Raw genomic sequence first — 20,062 nt, 5'->3', positions numbered from 1 at the left:
GCATAATGGGACGGATACTCTTACGCATGACCCTCTGGTCTCGGATTGATGACACTTCGAAATGGTCATGTCCCGAAATCGCGAAAAAGCCGCAAAAAGTCAAACGCGAGCTATGGGCAGCTCGGAACGAACCCGCTTCTTGCGCTATGGATTATTGGTCAATTGATGAGGGATGCAGAGACTAGTTGTTTTCCAGAATGCGCCCATCAGGCCTTAAAGACGGACGAGGCTCAAATTTCCCAATCGAGGTTGGGGTGCTGATCTGGTACTTGAATATCACTGAGGCCCCGAAGATCCCTTATGAAAACACGCTTTCACAGCTGCTTATCTTCCCCCACAATTACTGATGCTCTAAGAAACCAATTGTCACAAAAACTCCACCGATTCAACAAGCGCAGACCTGGGGAAGCGTCCCAGTCTACTCTAATTGCAACAATTACCGATCAAATCCACCTCCGCCCCCGAGAAGGGAAAGAGAAAGAGACCCTGGGGCCGAGGCCCGGCGATACAGGCCAATAGCGATTCTACATCGGCGTTCGCAGCTGGACAGAGAGATCTCTCATCCAAGCACAGCATTGTACGTGTCTAAGACACCTTGTTCAGTCAAGCTCCAAAGACGCGACATCCGGTGTTCTCCTTGTTCAAGGTGAACCCCGGCACCTTAGTTCCCGAGCTGCTTCGAGCGGCACAGGGCTGCTGCCTAACCAGCCAGCGCTCGTCGTGTCGTGCTTCCCTTTTGTCTGATTATTATGGGTCACTACGATACCTCAGCAGCATGCATCGAGGATTATCGTGATGCTCCAATTTTTTTTGGTCCACTCAAACGCCATTGGGGATTGGATTCCATTCGGGAGTGGACATATAAGGGAAATCTCGGGACATCGTGAAGCTCGCACATCACCACCATGGAGTTAATCACTCAGTATCTCGAGATTCGAGACATCGGTGGATTTGATAATGCTCCTTGTGGTGGCTCTCGGGTGGCTTATCTCGTCGGATGTACTTGCCGTATCAGGCCCAAGTGGTCGCCACCGATGATCTCGACTGGCTTTACGGAGACCGGAGGCTTACAGTAGCTGACCGATGGCGCATGGAGTGCATCCCGCGTGCATGTCTGAGGCTTTTCGAGACCTCTCGAACTGGTGGGAGGAAGAAAAGATGTATTTCGATCCCTTGTCCTACTGGAAATCTCTACTGTCGGGAATTTCTAGAGGCCTTCCCTCCGATTTGGAGCAGACATCGCCCGCCCGCCACAATCGTAGGGTTCAATGAATTATTCTCTATGGGCTATGGAAACAACCATTGATCGAGTTTAGCCTGGATCTTTCTCCGGACCATACTAACTATAACCATCGCCATTGTGGAGAAGACCACCCACAACCACCAGAGCGAGGCCCACTTCGAGGAAGTCCATCCGAGCAGTACAAAAAATCCCCGCAAAAAAATTCCACAAAATCGATTTCGCACTCTTCGTTTCCATTATCAAGCGCACCCCAGTCTGTGACCAATCCCACTGATACAATCCACAACGAAAGTTGTGTCTCCGGTGTCTGTCATTGGCCGCTCCATCTTCGTCCCCAGCTTTATCTCGTTGCCCCGGTCTTTTTTGGCGGAATTAACTTCGCTTGACACGACGCCTCCGTGGGGGATGATCCTTGCTCGACTCGACACAGCGCGGAACGAAATCATGATTGCGAAGACTATATAGAATCCGTCGTCTCGCTCATCTGGCCCCCTTTCTTCCCCAGGTTTATCTTCTGCGGAAAATGGACGTGGCCCCCCTCCTGCTTGCCCGTTGAATTGCTCTTTAACGCTTCCGGCTGGAATCAAACTACGATGGATCTGGAGTCGAACCAACAGGCTGAGCCTATCAAGCCGGCGCTGTCGACTGACCAAGATGTGCAAGATGCACTCGACCTTGCGGCGCTGGGCCACGACCAGGCCTTGACGCGGAAATTCAATATGTGGAGCATGTTGGCGCTTGCCTTCTGTGTGCTGGGTATGCTCCTGCTTGCCCTGAAGAAAATGGTCGTCAGTCCCATACTAACCTGGGTTTCCTAGGCACCTATTCCACGTTCGCGCAGGATCTCAGCAGTGGCCTGACAAATGGCGCCTCTATCACGATTCTCTGGGGTCTGGTGCTGGTCACCGCCTGTAATCTCTGTGTCGCCCTGTCGCTGGGCGAGTTGGTCAGCAGCATGCCGACGGCTTTGGGTCAAGCCTACTGGGTATACCGACTGTGGAACACACCCCTTGGCCGATTTGCGTCATACATGTGTGCCTGGATTAACACCTTTGGCTGGTGGACGTTGTCGGCCTCCCAAATCGCTTTTATGTCTGAGTTCATGTTGGGAATGAGGACTATGTTCGAGCCGAACTGGAACGGCGTCAACGAGGGGTGGCTCAATTTCGTGGTCTACATTGGTGTGACCCTGTTGTTGACTGTCATCAATGTTGTCGGTTGCCGGAAAGACAAGGTGCTCCCGTGGATCAACAACTTCGTCGGCATCTGGTTCACCGGTCTCTTTGTCGTCCTCTCTTTGGCGCTCCTGATCTCGGTTGGCGTGAAACCCGGCCTATCCTTCCAGCCTGCTGAATTCGTTTTTGGAAATTGGTTTAACAAAACTGGCTGGAGCGACGGAGTTACCTGGTTTACCGGCCTAGTGCAGGCTGCATACGGCCTGACCGCATTCGATTCGGTCATCCACATGGTCGAGGAGATCCCTGCTCCGAGCCGTAACGCCCCGCGCGTTATCTGGATGGCGGTGCTCTTCGGTGCGGTGACTGGGTTCATCTTCATGGTAGTGTGCTTGTTCTGTATCCAGAACGTGAAGGATGTCCTCCAGGCAGATTTGCCTTTCATCACACTTATGCTCCAGACCATCGGTTTGAAGGGTGCCACTGTGCTGCTCTCCCTTTTCATCTGGAACGGAGTTGGTCAGGGTATCAGTATTCTGACAACCGGCTCTCGTTTGACCTGGGGATTTGCCCGTGACGGCGGCCTACCCTGGAGCCGGTACTTCAGCCATGTCGACCCAGTCTGGCAAGTCCCTGCACGAACATTGTGGCTCCAGGGCTTCCTGATTGCCCTAGTCGGCATCCTGTATCTCTTCGCCAACACTGTGCTCGAGGCCATTCTAAGCGTCAGCACCATCGCACTGACCGTCTCATACGCCATGCCCATTATGTCCCTACTCATAGCCGGCCGTGATAAGCTCAAGCCAGGTCCATTCCACCTGGGCCGCTGGGGCCCGCTCTTGAACTGGGTCAGCGTCATCTACTGCATCATCACGACCATCTTCTTCCTCTTCCCCGGCGCCCCTAACCCTTCACCGGCTGACATGAACTACGCAATTGCTGTGTTTGGGGTCATGCTCGTCATTGCCGTTGCCTTCTGGTTCATCCGGGGTAGCCGCACCTACCTCCAGACGGAGGACGCCATCGCCGATATTATCCAGGCGCAGCAGATGGAAGTCGCCGCTGAGCCTGTGCAGCCACCTGTTTCCAAAGAGTAGGTGAGCGCACTTGTGGTAGTGGATAGTATATTGGCACTGTATATCGATGTTGTATCTACGCGTGGGCTGCTAGTTAGCGTTAAATAATATTCTACAATTTCAAATCGGTCTAATGCCGGGAAAAGTGAATAGAATCAATTCTTGGAGTATATATCTTCCCGAGAACAGTAGTAAATGGGGACATACACATGTATTTCAATGCCTAGGTGCTTTCCTTTGTCACTTGCAACTGCTGTCCCATGCAACGACCACACCTATCTTGGTCACACCGTCTCGGAATATTATGGAACTGCGGACTCGGCGTCCAACCTGTCGTCATTATTCTACAACGAGGCTGGTGATGCCTGGCACCAATTCTATCCGATGACAGTTTAGGGTTGCGGATTCCGATCTGAGAACCTTGGAAAATGCTGGATCTCTGGAATCTTATCGCGGACTCCGAGAATTCATTAAGTCCATGGTGGGGGAGACATTGGCTTATTGGGCGATAGATCTTCGCCAAGTTGATTGTTCCCTTGGCAAGGCACAGATGGTCGCATTCTGGATTCCATCGACTCCTTTCTTCTCGGGTGACTTGTTTCCTGAGCACTTGCAGCACAAACAGAAGAAGCCGATTTCAGACTGCCGTGCAAGGTGCGATTGTGCAGTTTGACTCAATGTTCTGTACGAGCTCCCGACCCACGCTAAGTGACTGATTACTGTATTCATTTACGCGTCGTGCCGTTTGTCAATCCTTTCCTGTGCCAGACTGGACGAGGGGACTGTTCCCGCCGATCGCCAGGGACGCTGCACCGTCATCTTCGGAGCACAGGGTCGCAATGTTTCAGCGCAGGCAGGGAGATGCTTCCATACCGATCACATCACAGGCTGCACCCCGGCGCCATCCCGCTTTGGTGCAACAATGCCCCCTCACGCGTTGTGCCTCCGCAGCAGCTGACCAAATAAGGCATCCGATCCTTGTCCGAGAAGGTTTGAGCTGAGGATTGGCCGACGGATATCCGCCCAATAGCCCCCGGAAGCAATGCGACCGAGGAGACCCCTGGAGGCATACTCCAGTTTCCCAACGGGTGTTGTTGGACTCTCGAGATACCGCATTCCTTTGATGGTCCCTCATTCCCCTGTCTGATGCAACCACAAATAATAAATAAATCAAGTACCGACTGTTGGCCTTTGTTCAGATAATTTATTTCGTTCTTTATACTTTCCTTGTTTATCCCTCGCAGGTAATTCGATAGGAGTGTAATACCTACTCTCCTTTTACCATGCTTGGATCCCTATTGAACCGCGGGGCTTTGTCCCTGGCGGTTATGTCACTTCTGACATCCTCCGCCACCGCGAATATTTTCGAGAAGTTGAACCATGTGCCGGAGGGTGAGTTCGTGGAGAGTTGTTCGAGTTGAACCCGTCCTGAGCAACTGGTATCATATAGGATGGATTCACTCCCGAAGCCCTCGTGGCAATCAACCCCTTCGTCTGCAGATCGCCCTTGCGCAGAGCGATGTCTATGGATTTGAAAAGGCCGTAATGGATATGTCGTCCCCTGACAACGCAAACTATGGCAACCACTTCCAGACCCACGAGGAGATGAAGCGCATGCTGCAGCCGAGTAGCGATGCTGTGGATTCGGTTCGTGCATGGTTAGGGGATGCCGGCATTACGCAGATCGAGCAAGACGCCGATTGGATCACCTTTGAAACTACCGTGGACACAGCCAATGAGCTGTTGGATGCGAACTTCCAATACTATATGAATCGCGTGAAGCACGTTGAGCGTCTTCGCACTTTGGAATACTCGATCCCGGACTCCCTGACTTCCCATATCAATCTCGTGTCCCCTACCACGCGTTTTGGTCAGCTGCATGCAGAGCGTTCCACCTTGCACACCAAGCCGCAGCGCACGAAGGATTCATTCCGCAAGGCCACTACTGATGGGGATTGCAACAACTCTATTACTCCTCAGTGCCTTAAGCAGTTGTACAACGTTGGCGATTATGAGGCCGACGCCAACAGCGGCAGCAAAGTGGGGTTTGCCAGTTATCTTGAGCAGTACGCTCGTTTCTCAGACCTGGAGCTGTTCAAGAAGAACATTGCTCCTTATGCCAAGAATTCGTTCAAGGTCATTACTTATCATGGCGGCGAGAATAATCAGAGCTACACCGGCGACGCTAGCGAGGCCAACCTGGATGCTCAGTATATCATCGGCATGAGCTCTCCTATTCCAGTTACTGAGTTCAGCACTGGCGGTCGTGCACCGCTGGTCCCAGATGCAGCGGAACCAAGCCAGAAAGACGATCAAAATGAGCCATACCTGAATTTCTTGCAGAATGTGCTTAAAATGGACAAGGATGATCTACCGCAGGTGATCTCCACTTCGTACGGGGAGGATGAACAGGTAACATATCCCCCTGAAGTGATTTGGGCATTAATGGTCTGACTATCTTTCCAGAGCGTGCCTGAGAAGTACGCCCGCAGCGTGTGTAACCTATTTACACAGCTTGGCAGCCGTGGTGTCTCCGTCCTATTCTCGTCCGGTGACTCGGGAGTTGGAGGAGCTTGCATAACCAACGACGGCTCCAACACCACTCACTTCCCTCCCCAGTTCCCTGCGGCCTGTCCGTGGGTGACTTCAGTCGGTGCGACGACTCACACGTCGCCCGAGACCGCCGTCTCTTTCTCATCGGGTGGATTTTCAGATCTGTGGGAGCGCCCTTCCTACCAGAACGACGCAGTCAGTGCCTACCTTGAGGCTCTGGGCGATGAGTGGGCTGGTCTATTCAACCCGAAGGGCCGGGCCTTCCCCGACGTTGCTGCTCAGGGTGAAAACTTCGCCGTATATACCGCTGGCTCTCTCGCCAACCTGGAAGGCACCTCGTGCTCTTCTCCGACTTTTGCTGGAGTTATTGCTCTGCTCAACGATGCCCGTCTGCGCGCGAACAAGCCTGTTATGGGCTTCCTTAATCCGTGGATCTATACCAACGGGGCCTCCGTTCTGAACGACATCACTACTGGCGGCAGCACTGGCTGCTCCCAAGTTCCATATGCCAGCTGGAACGCTACTAAGGGCTGGGACCCTGTCACCGGTCTGGGCACTCCGAACTTTGTGGAAATGAAGAAGGTGGCTGTTGGCAATTAGATATTGCATTTCTGTTTATGTCGGTCTTCCATCAATTGGCAGGTTATTCCTGGAATAATAGGGTGTAGATGCTATCAGGCAGGGTGCACATAGCTGCTACCTAGGATTTCTGCAAATACATATAAATGGATCAGTATTCGCGTTCTGGTTTACACACAATATGACCTGCACCCCATTGATCTACCCACATATCACAGATCACTCAGATCACGTGGACATGAGCTATAGAGATGAGTTACTCGAGCCAGCTGATTGATTACCATGGTATGGATGCTGTATGTTATATGTCAAGTAAATCAGTCATACAAACGCAAGCCCACGATATCAGCTGCCCAAGATGTAAACCCATCGGTTATGCCGTCATTCCCCACAACCACTTCGTTATCCCCATCCTTCCATCCATCAACCAACAAACCAAGGGTTGCACTATCCCACCATCCCAGCCCAGGACCAAAAAGCTCGCTATGGCGTCCACTGAGAGGTACCTCAAGTCGAAAGGGAGTTCCGTCATTGACAGACACAGTAATATTCCTCGAGTTGGAACCCAAACCCCATGAAGTAGAGAAGGCAATATCATTGTTAATGTAATCAAGCTCAAGGTACTTTGACGAAGTGCCAGAGTGCAACACATTAGCTGTAATGGTGGCTCGTGCGGTATTGGTGGCATTGATATAACCGATCTTTGAACCAACTGGGTGGCAGAATCCCGTGCCGCACTTTTCGAGCTCTGCAGAGCCGGAGAGAGAAAACGAAGTACAAGGATAGTATTTGCCTTTCGGGGAGATTATTTGAATGGAGTCGATGGGCTCGAGAGAATCGATTGAGATCTCATTCATGGATCCGGCTGTCAAGTAAATGGTTGACGAAGCGCTGCGTTTGAACGCTGGCACATTAACCTTTTTCCTCTGCGAACTTGAAGAGCTTTGCAAATAAAACTTGTTTGACGTGCCAGTAGATTTGAAGAAAGAAACAGTGATGGTATAGTTGCTGCTTGTAGTGTTTGCATACACACTCTTGAAAGTTGTAGTGTAGCTGGAAAGACTCAGCAAGAATCGCCGACTGTCAACACGGGTCATGCACTACTTACCCTTTTGAAGTGGCAAAGAGGCTGCTGAGATAAAGCCCTGCCTCTGTGACATCTTCCAGCTCTAACAACATAACACCATGAGCAGCCACAGTAGCCGAATAAGTTGTGCGGACATTGCTCAACCTTTTTTTCGCCCATATGTCCTTGACCATCTTTGCATGCTGCAGTCCAATATCGGGTAATTCCAATGTCAGTTCCCTAGATTCATTGGCCCAGTTAATTAATGCAGCCACCATACGGCCCCCGGATAATGGTCCACTCCACACCTCGTATCCAGCCTCGGACCAGCGTCGACGGAGATTCGCACTCTGCGCCAGAGAGTCCTGATTAAAGCCGATAACGTCCTTGTTCGATAAGATCTCCAAGGAGACATCGCTGATAGCAGTCAAATCATCTTTCAGTGCCGCGCCGATAGTGAGCGGACTCTTCAGAATAGCCCACATCGAGAAATGAGTCTGCTCTTCGGGAGTTGTAAAAACATCATTGCCAACCTCGAGCATGTCCAGATCAGGCCATTTCCCAGGTCCCGCAAATGAAGTCGAGGGGACGGCTTGATTAAGGATCCGGAAGATGGTCCTCCAGTCTGGAATGATGTCGTTACTGATACGCCACGTATTACCTAGGGCTGGAGCCCAAAGTGCAGGGAAATCGACACCCCAGTCGCATATTTGGAACAACATGGGGCGGTTCTGAGCTGCCAATGCTTTGGTCATGTTGGCATATCGGTATCTCGGCGACGTGCTGGGGGTGTAATCCGCATCTGGGTATCCAGCTGTGGCGTCGGAGTAGCAATTATCATCTGTTGGAGCATAAGTAAGATACTGAAAAGAACTGGATTGGAGGATAATTCCTACACTTAAGGGAATCGACTTTCCAAGAGGCAAACGTCGCTGCATCATGCGGTTCATGGTCTACAGCGGGCGGTATATTAGCATGAACACTCTATGATTTATTTCAATCATATAAAGCATCACTCACACAAGCTTCCAGCCTGCGGAATAGTCGTCTGACAAGATCTAATTCCTGCATCCTCGTATACTCCGAAAAAAAGGCCTAAATTGTGAATGAATTGCCCCAATGCAGGAAATCCGCTTGGAAACAAGGTATGGTTCCAAGTCAAGGAGCCATCAGATGTTCGGTCTAGTACCGTCCAGCCACAATCAGTAGTGACATAGCGGTAGCCGAGTGGAGCAAGCCCCAGATCCACTAGTGCTTTTGCGTTGGAGTGAACTATACTCTCGTTCGGGGAGCACGAGTAGTGGTTATATGTGTTCCATCTAGAGAGATTAGCATGAGCTTAAACTAAGCAAAAACGCGTTTACCCCATTGGAGGTGTTTTTGCAACACCATTGTCGATTCGGGATCTCAGCGTGGAAGCTGAACTGATAGGCAGCTGCAGCACAGCCAACAAAGAGAGGGAAATCGGTAGCATTGTGATAATTTGTACCCATTGCAGCAAGTCAATGTTGTGCCGTGCTTGGAAGTAGGCATTTATAGCTGGTTGTCTCCGCTGGAGCATCGTCTCGACGCCCCACGAAGTCGCGGGGTCGAGCTGGAATGCGGAGATGACGGAAAATTTCCTAGAAGGGAATTGTACAAACAGGATGATGTAATTCATTTAGATACCTGACTTGCATCGCAACCAAATAGTCATAGATGAAAGCACACCGTACTACGTGTTTCCCCGAAGGCTACTAACACAGAGAGAAAAAGAAAAAAGAAAAGCAAAAAAGGCAACTCCATTCAAGAAATAAAAGAAACAAGAAATTAAAGCGCCCAGAATTTCATCTCAGTGCCCAGCACATTGCTAGCTCATTTAATGACCGCTGTGACAAGCCTGACCTAGGCGACAAGCCCCATCAGGGCAGAGCAGAAGACCAGCGCAAAGACGCCCAGACCAGTCTTGGAAACAGGCTGGTTGACAAACGCCGCGTTCTTGGTATGAGACGCCGAGGAGCCGCTGCCGGTCTTGGTGGCACTGGTGGCACTGGTTGCACTGGTGGAAGAAGTATTACTTACGCCGGCTCCGGTAGCAGTGGCGCTCGCGTTGACGGTGTTGCAGAAGATGTCGTGATAGTTGTCGCCCTTGGTCTGCAGGCAGGAGCGAAGCATGCCAATGTCTTGGCCTTGGGCGAGACAGTAGATACCGCAGTCGTTGGCGTACTTGTGGGGTGTGGCTTGACCGCAGCAGTCGTTAAAGACGTCTGTGATGTTGCCGGTGATACGCGACGCGCAGGCCGGGTCGCTGCTAGGGAGGTTCCAACCGTTTGCGACACCGCAGCTGGCGGCGGTCGAAGATGGAGGATAGGCGATCGAAGTACTAGGGGCGGCCATTTTGAGCAGGGTGCTGTATGCAGTTTATGTTGAAAGTTGGAAGCATGCGGCAACGTCGAAAATCGGAGAGGCAGGAAGTGACGAGAAATGAAGTACGCATGACGGTGACGGCAATGTGACGATTGGGTAGGTGCAAATGAAAGGAGGCAAGACGATCAGGGTGCGTCCAATTCTTAATTTATCTATCACCCCAGGCAAGACAGTGGCCTGTAACTGGTGCTCGGATCTCTCGCGCGATGGAATTCAAGTAGTGCTCCACTTATCTGCTATACAAGACAGTCCTAACTACTGTGTCGCAGAAATCCAAATGAATGATTGATCAGAATCAAGGCCAGGAGTATGTGATGGTTATTCAATCATTGATTGTTGATTAAAAAATTAAAAGAAGCAAACCAAGCGCAAATTGTTACGAGCCCCGGCCCGAATAGTTACGTCGATCACAATACAGTACCTAGAGAGTATTGATTACATCGCAGCCAGAACATCAAACACTCTGCTGTGTCAAGAAAAGCTTCAAAGCTCGGTCTTGAACTCTGTCGCCTTCTCATTGATCTCCTCCTTGTGGGCAGCGGTCTCGGCCTCAACGAGCTTGTCGTCGGAAGTGTGCTCGACACCCAGCAGAGCAAGTAGGCCAATCTCGCTCTCGATACGTGCCTTGCGGATCGCATCATCCTGGGCAATACCAGTACTTCCGAAAAGCTCGTCCATCTCCTCCAGGGTACGGCCCTTGGTTTCGGGGACCAGGAAATGTACGTAGAGGACGGCGATGACGGTGACACAGCCGAAGAAGATAAACGTGCCAATCGGGCTCGTCTTGACAAACGGCGAAGTGGACAAGCCGACGGCGAAGTTGTTAAGCTGTATGAAAATTCATGAGCAGATATTTTTGTATAAAACACAGGGAATACTCACCCAGTTACTGCTGCCACCAAGACTGACACCCTTAGCACGCATAGAAAGAGGGAAAACTTCCGAGACGACAATCCATGCCACGGGGCCTGAGCAGTTGGTCAGCGATGTACATTTATCTTGAATAGAATATGCCACTCACCCCATGAATAGGCAAAGTTGATCACGAAGATCCACACAAATACGATACCAGCCCAACCGGCCGCACGGTGATCGTCGAATCTGTGGTTGAAACCACCCAGAATACCAGCAACAATAAAATGGCACGAAGCCATACCGATGGCTCCCGCGATCAAAATCTTCTTGCGGCCAATCTTATCGACCCACAGCACGGCTGGAATGGTGAAAACGAACTCAAAAATACCGACAACACCCGTCGCCAACAGGGTGATAGTGTTGCCCGGCAGGTGCATGTTCTTGAAAATGAACGGCCTTTAAGTAATCAGTATATAATCCCGAGGTCTTGGCGCTGGTACTCACGCATAGTAGTTGATTGCGTTGATTCCATTCCACTGCTGGAAAGTCATAATTAGACACTGGGAGTTGGTCAGCAAATGTCCAGTGACTTGATATTTGCAAGCAGACATACAGCAACGGTAGTTCGCTTAAACAGAGAAGGGTTGGTGACGAGTGAGAGATAATCGGAAGCACCGATCTTGAACCGACTGGAAAACGAGCCGTCCTGCCAATTAGGGTATCGCTTCTCGGAAGTCTCTTTCTCGAACAGGTAAAGACTCTTGATTTCCAGAAACTCAATGCGGACCAGAAGATCATCGGTGGACACGCTCCGGAGGCGAGCCAGGGTTTGTAGGCACTCCTCCTCGCGGCCAGTGTTCATCAAATGGCGGGGAGATTGAGGCATAAAGAGTACAATGCCAACTCCCAGGACGATAGCAGGCAAGATTTGAATGCAGACAGGAACTAGCCACGCAGCGTTTGATTGGGTGGCGCCCGTGCCGCCGATGTAGTTTGTTCCATAACCAATCTAACGCAGTCAGTTAGAGGAAGCTTGATATTAAGCGTCAAGGTTGCCAATTCTTACCCAGAAGCTAATCATGATTCCAAAAGTGATAGCAAGCTGCTGCACAGCGACCAGCGAGCCACGGATCTCTGGAGGTGCCTTATAAACCAATCAGTTGTTGCTCTATACACGATATTTCTCGAGTTCAACTCACCAGCTCGGCATTGTACAGTGGAACGACCATACTCAAACTCCCAACTCCCAGACCGGTAACGAATCGACCTCCGAAGACGTAACCGGCATTCTGGGTGCAAGCCTGGACAATGACACCAATGCAGAAAACCGTCGCGGCAACCACGACCGTGAGTCGACGACCCAGCGCATCAGCCAGGTATCCGTTGAACAGCGTTCCCACCCAAGCACCGAGCTCTAGGATAGAAGTCAACAGACCCTGCTTGATGCCCGTATTCGCGGCGAATTGTTGAGTCTGCGCCACGCGCGATTATCAGCATTGAAGACCAAAAATTCCCAATCGGTATCTACTCACAGCATCGCTAAAAGAGTGCATCGTTAAGATCTGGGAGAACATTCCCTGGTTATCTGCCAGCTGCTGTCAGCACATGTAGTGGAATATTTTATATCTGCCCACTTACATCCGTACACCAGCCCACCCAGCGAGGCGAACAATCCGATGGCGGAGGTCTTCTTGTTACTGAGCAGACCCTTGATACCACCCTTGCCCGCTAACTCAGCGCGCTTGGCCGAGATGACCGTCTCTCCGCCAACATGAGGCGCCATGATTGATCACGGGCGGCACACACACAATGAGAGAATGAATGAACACCCACAAGAGAGAGTGTGTGAGGAGAATAATAAGATGGAGGCAGAATTGACAAGAGAAATACGAATGAGACAGGGATTGAATCAAAGTCACCAGCCGGGTCTCGATCTCAACTGGGATCGGCAGGTCTATTTATTCAGTGAGCACAGGCTACGACGGGGAACGGAATTACTGGATAAAGTCTCCCCGGGACTTTATCCCTCCCCATGGGGGCCCTGTAATGGCATCACCCCCGGTTTCCCGTGCGTACCAAATTTCGTCCTTTAAAGCACCAACCAAGCTTCAACAAAGCGTGTCGCTTCTGTCCGTTTATCCACCGTAGACAAGACCCCACCACCGTCGGCGATACATCGGGCTTGGACGCTAGGCCATGGCCGGAATCTATAGCGTCACTAATACGGGCATATCACTGGCTGTTGAACATCTGGAGGATGGGGGGATTGTGGGTCTTGCGTGGATGTGTACGGTACGCGTTTGAGGTTGAGCAGAATTTATCCGCGTTAGTTATTCGAAAGACAAGACACCTGTAAAACCATGGATAACTCGGATGGGTGCCAAAAAGCCTTGAACCTGTCTGTCACCTTCCAACACAGAACTTGAATCAAGTCTCTTCTTAGTGGTTGTCATTCATGGATCCCGAATTGGCTTGAATCGTGGCGTTCTCAGCCGCAGGCGGAAAGCGAACTTGAAAGAAATGGGGCAGAAAGACGACTCGAAGACTCATTCGTCAGTGGTTGTACCTAGCGACCCGGGTCCACTCGAACTCCGGATGGAGAAAATGGAACAGCCAAATCTGGTTTCTCCACAATTGCTTTGCAACGCCGGATGAATTGGCCCTCATTTAGCCTGTTCACCATCCCCTGCGTATGCATACGCCACCCAACGCCCCTCCCGTGCGCCAGTCTAGACTAACAGAACCCACGAATCGGCATCGGTCGGACACCGGGCTTGCCGATAACTCTGCATTTCCGGGCTAAGTGCAGCTGGCAAATAAACGTAAGTAACGATGGTCCTGGGTAAACCGGATATTGTGCAACCGGCCCTAATCTCCCAAAATACGGGGGTTTGTCCCATGATATATTGTTATCTCATCCTCTCAAAATAGCCATCACGCGCCCCGTGCTTTCAGCGGCTTCAGGCCGGTCATTCGTCGGGAGTATCTTATCCGAAGACACGTGGTAGCGGCGTTGGAACTCTCTGCCGTTTGTCGGCCGGTTAATATTCGGAGTTCAGTAGCGTCCCGGTGTCGCTGCACTACGAAAGCTGCACTAAATGATATACCACCGGTCACGTTTCTAAATGGGACTCTGTTAGTCCGCCATTGGCCTCGGTATATATTAGTTGTTTGTAAATGCGCCGTAGACTGGACACCACCCTCAATCCGGTCATTTCGACTTCAGCTGGCCATCACTTGGTCGCCAAGCCCGTTTTACCTTGCAAAGCTGCCGCCCTCATCCCGAGTTGATCGGGATCACTCGGGAAAACTTTATCGGCTCCAATGATTCCATCGGTATCGCGACTAAACCTGAACCACATGTTGTGCATAGATCAAATTACTATTTTTCATCCATGGACAACCCCTTCTTCTAGAGATTGACTCTAAACCCTTATTGGATAATGACTACATTGTAAAAGTGGGCCGAGCCGCTATGCGAGTGGCGCACTAACAGGCCGCTACGCAAAATTAATCCTGGCAAAATATTCTTCCATTGTCAGACACTATTTCCAGTAAACAGAAAACTGAACTCGTTTTGTACTTCCGCACAAAAAACGCCATCCTCGGTCGCTTTTTCCTGTTCTTTGAGCTTACATTGCGTGCATGGGCTATGTGGGGTTTGCTTTCACCTTTCTGTTCTCAATGTCGTTTCATTGGGTATGCATTTTTGTGACAATACAATAATATCCACCTTTAAGGTATCCATAAGAATGATATTTGTCCTGGCAAGGGCGATATTCAGCGTGAGCACCTCCAGCCCTAGCCAAGCTCCAGCAGCATTGCCTCAGATGGGCATCTCTTCGCTGCATCGCCAAGACCTACAGATAGTGTGGCAGCGATGCAGATACCCGAGTCAACAGAAGCAGCAGTTTGTCCCAAGCTCCAGGGTGATGGGCTTCCCAGGTGTCACTGGTACAACCCAAGAATATCCGACATCTACATCAGACGCAGGTATCCGTTTTTCTATACACTACAACAGGAGAAAATTGGCAAAGTTAAATCCACTGGTAGCAATTACGAAATCCGGAAGCTCTTCTCAAAGAACAAAGTGTGACCTGCAGTTGAGCAAGCGAAAGGAAATCCGAGCCGCATGAAAAAAATGTCACCACGCCTCCGGAACAGTTTGACAGCAAAATGAAAGAAAAAGAAAGGGCCTGCAGCTCGACACAACATCGCCACACTTTCAGCCAGACTGAATACGGGCGGTGGTAGTCTTCACGCCCTGAGAGTCACCAGATTTAGTCTCATCCTGTGCAAGCCCGTTGTAAGGGCTCTGGAGAGATTCGCCAGCCAGAGTTTCAAGAGTCTGACGCTTCGTCTCGGGAATCAAGAGCGAAGTGAAGCAACCACAGAGCATGAAGAGGGCAAAAATCTGCATCACATGGTTCAGCCAGGGAGTGTCGCCCGTGTGCTTGGCTCCCCGAGTTACCAAAGGACCAAACACACACTGCGCAATGATGGCACCGATCTTGCCCAACGCCGCGCTAATGCCGTGGGAGGTGGAGCGGTAACGAGTCGGGAAGCACTCGCCGGGGACAATGAACGTAGTGGCGTTGGGACCGAAGTTGAAGAAAAACTGAGCAAGGACGTAGAGTGCCAGCAGACCATTGTTCGAGTGCTTAAGAGGCTCGTATGCAAAGCCGATGATCACAAAGAGGATGGTCAAGATGATGAATCCGACCAGCTGAATAGGCTTGCGGCCCAGATGGTCAACGGTAGCAACGGTCATCCAGTAACCAGGAATGGCACCAGCACAGATGAGAATGAGATTGCCGACAGCGTTCTTGTAGAAGACCTCGTAGACATTTTTGCCTCCAGTCCAGCCAATACTGCCCAGGATGATCGAGTTGTTTAGACCGAGACCGTAGAAAGCTAAGAGGAAATCATTAGGTGTCCAGGTTGTTGAAGCAAAGAAGCAGTTACTGCTTACCAACATCAAGGAAGAACCACGAGCCGGCAGTGCCCAGCAGAACCTTGCCATTCTTCCATTGACCATAGTGATTCCAGAAGTCGGACCAGCTGGCTTTTGGGGGGAGGAACTCAATGCTGTCGTTGCGGGGGATAGTGACCCGCTGAGTCTCATCAGGATGTCCCTTAGCCTTGCCGATGATGTAGGCGCGGATGTCCTCATCAGCCTTGACAATATCACGCTCGACATCAAAGGTGTAGCGGGGAGTCTCCGGGATGGTCAGGCGATAATAGAGAGCAAGACAAGCCGGAACTGCGCCGAAACCGATGATCACTCGCCACATCTTGTCCACAGCCAGCTGGCAAACACCAGTGCAATGGCCAACATCTTTGGCAGTCTCAAGAGACTCTCTGAAGCCAGAGGTGACAATCAAGGCGACAATGGCAGCAGCAAACTGACCAAAGCCCTGCATGGCGAAGACAGCTCCCATCATGGCACCACGCCATTTAGTGGTAGCAAACCTAGTCTGATTAGCAGGGATTGTATCATTTTGATTCAGGTACTTACTCCGACGTAATGATGGACGAGAGAGGATAGTCACCGCCGATGCCAATGCCCATGATAATGCGCCAGAAGATGAGCAGGCCAGTGATCGAAACAGCGCGGGAGCTCGAAGAAAGAGCCTGGGCGAGGGTAGCGAGAATAATGATCATAAGCTCAATGCCGTACATGCGCTTCCGACCGACACGATCCGCAAGCCAGCCAAAGAAAAGCTGGCCGATGACCGTGCCGCCCGAAGTAGCAACTTTAATGGCAGTGTCCGAGCTGGAGGGGATCTTGCCAGGGCCCGATGCAGCACCCTGCCAGAAGACAACACCCAGCATGCTCACAGCCAGATTGATGGAAAAGATGTCATACGAATCAGTGAAAAAGCCAACGCCAGCGACAACCACAGCCCGAACGTGGCGCCAGCCAAAGCTGGCATTGTCGATTTGGGCCAGGGCCTGGCGACGACGTTCGAATGGGTCAGTGATGGTCGACATATCATCACTATTGGCCGCAAGCATACCACCATTGCTGACCATCTTGAGTTGTTTGATTGTTTAGTGGATTTAATGTGAATATGGGTGATGGGAGTGTATGAGGAAGTGCAAGGAAGTCGGTCCGGTGGTAAGCGAGCAGAAGAGAAGAAAGCTGGGAGAAAGAAAGAAGAAGAGGATGAGACAAGACAGGGAGAAGATCTAGTCAGCCGGAGAGTATTCGAGTTCCTGCCTGCCGGAAATACTCTGGATGAAGGTCGCACAGACTGTAGTCTTGCAAAGGTACATGGTGCATCAGCAGCTATAGTATGGTTGATGATGTACCTGTCAAGCTATCATTCTGCAACAACCTTAAAATCATCTACATCTGGAACTGGCAAATCAAAGGGACAGAAGGGGGCCACGCCCCCTGCTTGTCCCAGCTGTACCTATGAGCTAAGCCATGGGACTGCCTGCCTGATTGGGAAGCATGACAGATCCGGGCACGTGCGAGGCTACGGGATTTGCGCCCGCCGTAGAAAAAGAGGAAATCGAGACCGCCAGCCACGGTGTCATGGAAATATCATTAGGCAAAGTCGGAGGATGGATCCGGTGGAGGCAAGGATGCTTTGCAGACAGACCACTACAATGAGATTCACATACTCCTAGGTAGTAAAGGATGATGATAGATTCGAAATCTGACTCCGTTCAGTTCGGATCACAATGAGCCAATCCAAGTAACATGTTACGTATGCAGTCTAGGGATGTTTTATCCAATTGCGGGAGTATACTGGTCGATGTCATGGAGACATCACGACGCCACGACTTGGCCACAGGTGGCGCGCGAGAAACCATACTTATAGTTCGCTGTGCAAAGCTCGCTCAACAACGTCTAACAAAGATATTATTATACGCATCACTTGTGAATACTACCAAGACTTTCGACACGAAAGCCCAATCCAAAATATCCGCCATGGGTCGTGCGAACGGAAACGCTGAGAACAAGCTCCGGGGCTACAAGGCGTATGTTTTGTGTCGACCTACTCTGCAAATCTGGATCGCTAACCCTGTCTTCCCAGCGCCATCTCCAACCCCAGAGTCTCGGAGCCGGCCAAGTCCCACGCAAGAGAGGAACTCGATCGGTACCAGGGTGCCCAGAGTGATGACGATCGATTTGAGGGCAACGTCAAGCGCGGTCTGAAGGCGTAAGTGCTGCCAAGACGATATCATGTTCAAATCTGACTGGGATAGTGCCATGCACAACCCCAACAACACTGATGAAGGTCGGCAGCAGGCGCGCAGCAAGCTGGAAGCAATGGGTGAGCACCCGGAACAGCCAGCTGATTAAGAAAGAGTTTTGTGTATGTACTATGTGATTAGTTTTGAATATACACATGTACATGTGAATTATACTGTGCATTTGTAGATCAGGTATATGTATCTATGTTGAAGCAAAAGCTTTTGGTTGTGGTCTGGCAGGTGCCAGTAATGGCAGCCGTCTATAGTTACATAATGTACACGGCCGAAGATATGGAGCCGGTTTCATATTTACAGTCCCCGCTTCGCCTTCCAGCGCATGATGAAGGTCGCAAAGGGGAAAAACGCAAGCGAGACAGCAATCCACGCAAAGAGGATTCCAAAGTCGAGTCCAATGCGAGAGTGCGTGTCGAACAGGATTGTGCGGATAGCTTCGATAACTGGATATAGTTAGACTTGGTATTAGGTAAAAGGAAAAGAATCTTACTCCGATGCAGCGGCCATGCGTAGCCCCAGCGGAAGAATCCAGGGGACAGTTCAACGGGATAAAATCCAGTAGCCACATTAGTAATGACCCAGAAAATCAAGAAGAACGAGCTCCATGGGAAACCCAGGACCATGGCCATGTTCTCACAGGGGAACCCCAACGCGGCCATTCCGACCCAGTTCAACATCCAATACACAACGAAAGATCCGCTGCCATAGGCATTGGGGGTGGCGGCGGACTGGGTATCCGGAGCCGACGGGTTGTTGAAGGGAATCTGGAAGGCCAATGAGACGAAGGAGTAGAACAATGACAGGAAGAAGTATGCGCAGATCGCAGAGCAAATGCGCCAGATGATCCAATGCGTCACCTTCAGTGGTGGATGACCGTCCGGTTTCATGAACAGCGCGTGGATGGGCATCAAGAACGGAAAGTTGAAGAATGAGATAATGATCAAGTAGATCAGGCCAATGGTCACAGAGGGCACCGCAACATACGGCACAAAAGGGCGCAGATCGATGTTCGTGAACCCGATTCCCGGGTTGATGGCCTGTGGAGGTGCCTTGGACAGGTCCGTGGACGACTGTTGCGAAAACAGTTCTCGGGCCCACCGCGGGCCGAACTCAAGCAGAATTGCATTTTGAAGAGTGGTGATTAGTGGCTGGATATAGGTCGGATAGGCCGTTTGGTCACGTGCCGTGATGATCACGGTTTGGATCGCGCCCGTTGGATCGTAGGTTGTGTTGCCGCTGGCCACCGCAGCGCGCAGCAGACTGGTGGCATTGGGGTTGACGATGATGGCCGCGTAGGCGTGTTCGTCATAGACGCTCTGGCGCACGGCCCAAGGGTCATAGTCGAAGTCGGCGGGCGATTTAATGGTGTAACCAAGGGAGGGACCACTTGATTGAAGGACTTGGCGGGTCACGTCGGTGACCACAGGGCCGACGATAGCGTTGTTGGTGACATAGGGGGCTATCTGGCCGTCGAAGTCGACAACCCAGACCTTGAGCGCGCCAAGTTTGTTTTCGACGCCGAGTTGCGATCCCCAGAACACGGAGAGGACAGAGAGAATGAAGACACAGAGAATCAAAACTAGAACGTCATGTTTTTTAGCTACTCCCTTGCTTCATCCCTGGCACTTCCTCACTCACCGGTGCGACTCCATCGCACGAACACACGCCGCCGGACCTCCTTTAGCGCCGGATCAAAGAAGGAGACCGGCGCCGGAGGCTGAGCGCTTCCTTCAAGCACTTCAGCTTTCTGGGCCTGCATGGTGGAGGACTAATAATATGCCAGGATCATGTCAAGAAGCGCGCAAGTCGTTTTATGGTGATACCGCGTTGCTTGGATGCATCCGGGTAAATCCGATCTATTCTCAATGGGGAACCAGAAAGGTCG

At 51.1% G+C, this 20,062-nt stretch overlaps 8 protein-coding genes across 8 annotated transcripts; 3 read left to right on the top strand and 5 right to left on the bottom strand.

Moving 5' to 3' along the window:
* Nucleotides 1–1,836: 1,836 nt before the first annotated feature.
* PFLUO_LOCUS922 (uncharacterized protein) lies at nucleotides 1,837–3,515 on the top strand (the record flags this gene model as incomplete). Its single annotated transcript, XM_073787088.1, has 2 exons — nucleotides 1,837–1,999; nucleotides 2,062–3,515. The coding sequence occupies 2 exons, from the start codon at nucleotides 1,837–1,839 to the stop codon at nucleotides 3,513–3,515; spliced, it is 1,617 nt and encodes a 538-aa protein (XP_073635017.1).
* Nucleotides 3,516–4,777: 1,262 nt separating this feature from the next.
* On the top strand, nucleotides 4,778–6,647 carry PFLUO_LOCUS921 (Tripeptidyl-peptidase sed2; the record flags this gene model as incomplete). The annotated part of the gene is made up of 3 exons (XM_073787077.1): nucleotides 4,778–4,886; nucleotides 4,945–5,906; nucleotides 5,961–6,647. 3 exons carry the CDS (start codon nucleotides 4,778–4,780, stop codon nucleotides 6,645–6,647), a joined length of 1,758 nt encoding a protein of 585 aa, XP_073635016.1.
* A 1,083-nt stretch (nucleotides 6,648–7,730) lies between these two features.
* Nucleotides 7,731–8,414, bottom strand: PFLUO_LOCUS920 (uncharacterized protein; the record flags this gene model as incomplete). The annotated part of the gene is made up of 1 exon (XM_073787066.1): nucleotides 7,731–8,414. One exon carries the CDS (start codon nucleotides 8,412–8,414, stop codon nucleotides 7,731–7,733), a length of 684 nt encoding a protein of 227 aa, XP_073635015.1.
* Nucleotides 8,415–9,576: 1,162 nt separating this feature from the next.
* PFLUO_LOCUS919 (uncharacterized protein) lies at nucleotides 9,577–10,068 on the bottom strand (the record flags this gene model as incomplete). Its single annotated transcript, XM_073787055.1, has 1 exon — nucleotides 9,577–10,068. One exon carries the CDS (start codon nucleotides 10,066–10,068, stop codon nucleotides 9,577–9,579), a length of 492 nt encoding a protein of 163 aa, XP_073635014.1.
* Nucleotides 10,069–10,581: 513 nt separating this feature from the next.
* Nucleotides 10,582–12,736, bottom strand: PFLUO_LOCUS918 (uncharacterized protein; the record flags this gene model as incomplete). The annotated part of the gene is made up of 9 exons (XM_073787044.1): nucleotides 10,582–10,926; nucleotides 10,981–11,066; nucleotides 11,120–11,409; nucleotides 11,458–11,513; nucleotides 11,567–11,962; nucleotides 12,020–12,097; nucleotides 12,153–12,425; nucleotides 12,486–12,538; nucleotides 12,592–12,736. 9 exons carry the CDS (start codon nucleotides 12,734–12,736, stop codon nucleotides 10,582–10,584), a joined length of 1,722 nt encoding a protein of 573 aa, XP_073635013.1.
* Nucleotides 12,737–15,178: 2,442 nt separating this feature from the next.
* On the bottom strand, nucleotides 15,179–16,989 carry PFLUO_LOCUS917 (acid phosphatase pho5; the record flags this gene model as incomplete). Its single annotated transcript, XM_073787033.1, has 3 exons — nucleotides 15,179–15,867; nucleotides 15,926–16,425; nucleotides 16,472–16,989. The coding sequence occupies 3 exons, from the start codon at nucleotides 16,987–16,989 to the stop codon at nucleotides 15,179–15,181; spliced, it is 1,707 nt and encodes a 568-aa protein (XP_073635012.1).
* Nucleotides 16,990–17,896: 907 nt separating this feature from the next.
* PFLUO_LOCUS916 (uncharacterized protein) lies at nucleotides 17,897–18,271 on the top strand (the record flags this gene model as incomplete). Its single annotated transcript, XM_073787022.1, has 3 exons — nucleotides 17,897–17,946; nucleotides 18,003–18,128; nucleotides 18,175–18,271. 3 exons carry the CDS (start codon nucleotides 17,897–17,899, stop codon nucleotides 18,269–18,271), a joined length of 273 nt encoding a protein of 90 aa, XP_073635011.1.
* A 200-nt stretch (nucleotides 18,272–18,471) lies between these two features.
* Nucleotides 18,472–19,936, bottom strand: PFLUO_LOCUS915 (uncharacterized protein; the record flags this gene model as incomplete). The annotated part of the gene is made up of 3 exons (XM_073787011.1): nucleotides 18,472–18,620; nucleotides 18,668–19,756; nucleotides 19,816–19,936. The coding sequence occupies 3 exons, from the start codon at nucleotides 19,934–19,936 to the stop codon at nucleotides 18,472–18,474; spliced, it is 1,359 nt and encodes a 452-aa protein (XP_073635010.1).
* Nucleotides 19,937–20,062: the final 126 nt, after the last annotated feature.

Source organism: Penicillium psychrofluorescens, assembly GCF_964197705.1.
Source record: "Penicillium psychrofluorescens genome assembly, chromosome: 1".
NCBI classification, from domain to species: domain Eukaryota; kingdom Fungi; phylum Ascomycota; class Eurotiomycetes; order Eurotiales; family Aspergillaceae; genus Penicillium; species Penicillium psychrofluorescens.
This window is presented reverse-complemented; position numbering and strand designations above follow the sequence as displayed.